General features: G+C 48.7%; 1 protein-coding gene across 1 annotated transcript; it reads left to right on the forward strand.

Moving 5' to 3' along the window:
- Positions 1–497: 497 nt before the first annotated feature.
- Positions 498–1227, forward strand: LOC107125007 (aurora kinase B-B-like; the record flags this gene model as incomplete). The annotated part of the gene is made up of 1 exon (XM_015428485.1): positions 498–1227. A coding segment is annotated over one exon (440 nt), but the record flags the coding sequence as incomplete, so codon positions are not given.
- Between the last annotated feature and the right edge of the window lie 1942 nt (positions 1228–3169).

The following is a 3169-nucleotide window of genomic DNA, read 5'->3' on the forward strand; positions in this document are numbered from 1 at the left end:
AAAACTCTACTGTGTGAGCTACTGGCATTAAAGTTGTGAGCGAGCAATTTCGCTACTGCATCAATTAGTTTGCTCTGAAGCCGTTTGTTTAAAGCAAAGTGTTTTGTGTGTGTGTGTTGCATACGCATTTTAGGTAAATTTAGGGAACTTGTGAATGCTGACGTTTCCTGGTTTCCTGGAAAGGTGGCATGGTTATGTTATAAACATAGAAATAATAAAATGTCAGAAATGTTAGTGTCATTACTTGTTTCTGTCGTTTTGACACACATACACACAGAGGGTAAATGACATCTGATGCCTAGCCCACATCAAAATTTCAGTGGGACATCAGAAGCTCACACACAGACCTTCCTTGTTAATTTGATCAGATCTATGAGGGCCTTTTATTTGTTTTTTTCCTATTGGCAGTTGTAAAATGAGATTCTAATTCATAGTTTTTAAAATGTATTTTTATGTGTTTTGTTCTGTTTATGTTGTAAGCTGGTTTGTGGGTTCAGCAAACATAATAGGCAACACTGGAGACAATTTCACAGACCTGCAGCCAATCTGGGACAGCTGCTGGTCGGTGCACGCCCCCTCGCTCAGGAGGAAGACCATGTGTGGCACCCTGGACTACCTGCCTCCCGAGATGATCGAAGGCAAATCCCACGACGAGAAGGTCGACGTCTGGTGCATCGGAATCCTCTGTTACGAATTCCTGGTGGGGCACCCGCCTTTCGAGAGTCCCTCTCACTCCGAGACGTACCGTCGCATTGTAGCGGTGGATCTCAAGTTCCCAACGTTTGTGTCGGAAGGGGCCCGGGATTTGATCTCCAAGTTGTTGCGCCGGATCCCCAACGAACGGCTCTCGCTGCGGGCCGTGAAGGAACACCCCTGGGTGACAGCCAACTCTCGGCGGGTGCTGCCACCAGCCTTCGGTTCTGCAGCTTCGAACTAGCAGTACACAGACTCGTGAGGGGACCCTGGATACAACGGAGGGACTGGAGTTCCTGTATGAAACGTCCTCTGCTCTCCACAGTTGTCGCTGGAAGCTGAGAGGGCTGTAAATGTGTGTTTCTTTTGCCTTCTCGGGGCTAGGTTTTGAGGCCCTGAACCACCACCTCAGCCTACCGCCCTTCTCAGCGTACCTGGGAACTGATGGTGAAATTCCCCTGCCTGGCCACGCCTGGCCACGAACCCTTCAGTTCTCTTTTAAAAGCAACTTTTAGCTGGGCCCGTTCTGAAACATTGACGAACACTTTATTAAAAAATACTCTTTTTTTAAACCTTTGGTTGTCTAGCTATGTTTTCCTGAGGGAGAACTATTTATCCTGTGGTGTTCCTATTTATCTCTGTTCCGTATGTCTCTGTCCCATTAAAAGTTGTTGGTTATTTTGCAAGGAATTGCAGACGGGCATTTCTTAATAGCCATGTAAGCGGGTGACGGCAGCCCTTATATATTATATATATGTGCCAGTCGAATCAGACTCTAGGGTTGCGGTGCTCATCTCCGTTTCCAAGCCGAAGAGCCAGCGCTGTCCGAAGACGTTTCCGTGGTCACGTGGCCGGCATGACTAAACACCAAGGCGCACGGAATGCTGTTCCCTTCCCACTGAAGTGGTCCCTATTTATCTACTTGCAATTTCTTGCTTTCGAACTGCTAGGTTGGCAGGAGCTGGAACTGGAGACGGTAGCTCACTCCGTCATGCGGCAACTCGGGTCTCGAACTGCTGAACTACTGACCTTCCACAGCCTGCAGTTCAGCGTCTTAACCACTTGAGCCACCGCAGCTCAACAACAACCAGTCTTGTACCATAGCAAATGTTAGACTAGGTTCAGGGTGACCCAGGTTTGAATCCCCACCTGTCATGGAAGCTTGCTGGGTGACTTTGGGCCTGTGACGCTGCACCCTGCTCGGCCCCTTCCCAAACTCTACCCCCTCCCCCAAATCCTTACTAATTTCCCAACCCGAAGCTGGCAGCCCAGTTGCCAACTTGAGGTGTGGAAATCCCTGGAGAGAGGCCTGGGAATGTCAGTCCTCAGGAATGTTGTGCCAGGGCGTCTACAGGTGGGCCGACGGTCATGCCAAAATATCCCCCGTAATCAATGCTCCCGAGTCCCTCTAAGCGGTGGAGTCTTGTGAGCAAAAATTCTACTTTGTGAGCGACTGGCATTAAAGTTGTGAGCGAGCCATTTGGCTACGGTTAGACAGAACCTCTGTCCCTGGTTCTGTCTGCCCAGGCCAATTTGAGAAAACACACAAAGCAGTCCTGTAGAATAGAAGACCAAAAAAATAATTTACTAATTAATAAAGGAAGAGTACAGATATCAAGGTCTGGGACCCCTGAATACATAACAGACTCTTGGGAGTGTTACAATGGGTGACATAGCATTTTATATTTCACATTACTTTACATCAGAAAAATAAAACAGAATTCTTGGTTCCATCAAACTTTGTCACAGAGTGCTTATGGTTCTTCATTCTAGCTAGGTTAACGGACATCAGAAACATGCGCAGTTGTAGCTGGCCAGAACAAGGAAGGTCACAAGCACCAGCATTTTTACCTTCCCAGCATGCATCCAAACAACAGTCACAAATGAACCAAAGTTAACACCTGAATACATTCATGATGTTAGAATCATAAATGGCACTTAACATAGGCACCATAGTCAGCGGCAGAGTACAAAGTGTTTCATGAACCCTGCGTACAACACTACTGCATAAACTAGTCTGCTCTGGAGCCCTCCTTCCAGAGCGAAGACACAAATGGGTGAGCCGGAGGCTAAAAAACGGTGAGCCGGCTCACACCCACTCAGCTTAGAGGGAGCACTGCCAGTGGTAACGTATCCACATCATTCTGCCTTTCTGAGGGATGGCAGGCAGGGACAGTGGTCGCCTCAGAGTCAAGGTTGCCAACCTCCAGGTGGTGGCTGGAAATCTCCAGGTATTTCCCTAACCCAAAGTTGGCAACTCTACTCAGAGTCAGGCCCTCCTTTGCTGCGAGGCAGTCGGAGTTCATATAGGGGAAGGGGTGTGTGTGTGTGTTTTGGTCCTTTGGACTTTTTGCAACGATTATTTCGTGTGAGAGCGCCTTTTGGGGCTCCACTTCCCCCCCTTTCCCACGCGGGGTCGGCTGCCGGAGGCCGCCTTGAGGGAGTGAGAGAAAAACAGGGAAACCAAGATGGCGGC

This window comes from Gekko japonicus, unplaced genomic scaffold, assembly GCF_001447785.1.
Source record: "Gekko japonicus isolate JY-2015 unplaced genomic scaffold, Gekko_japonicus_V1.1 scaffold11081, whole genome shotgun sequence".
NCBI lineage: Eukaryota > Metazoa > Chordata > Lepidosauria > Squamata > Gekkonidae > Gekko > Gekko japonicus.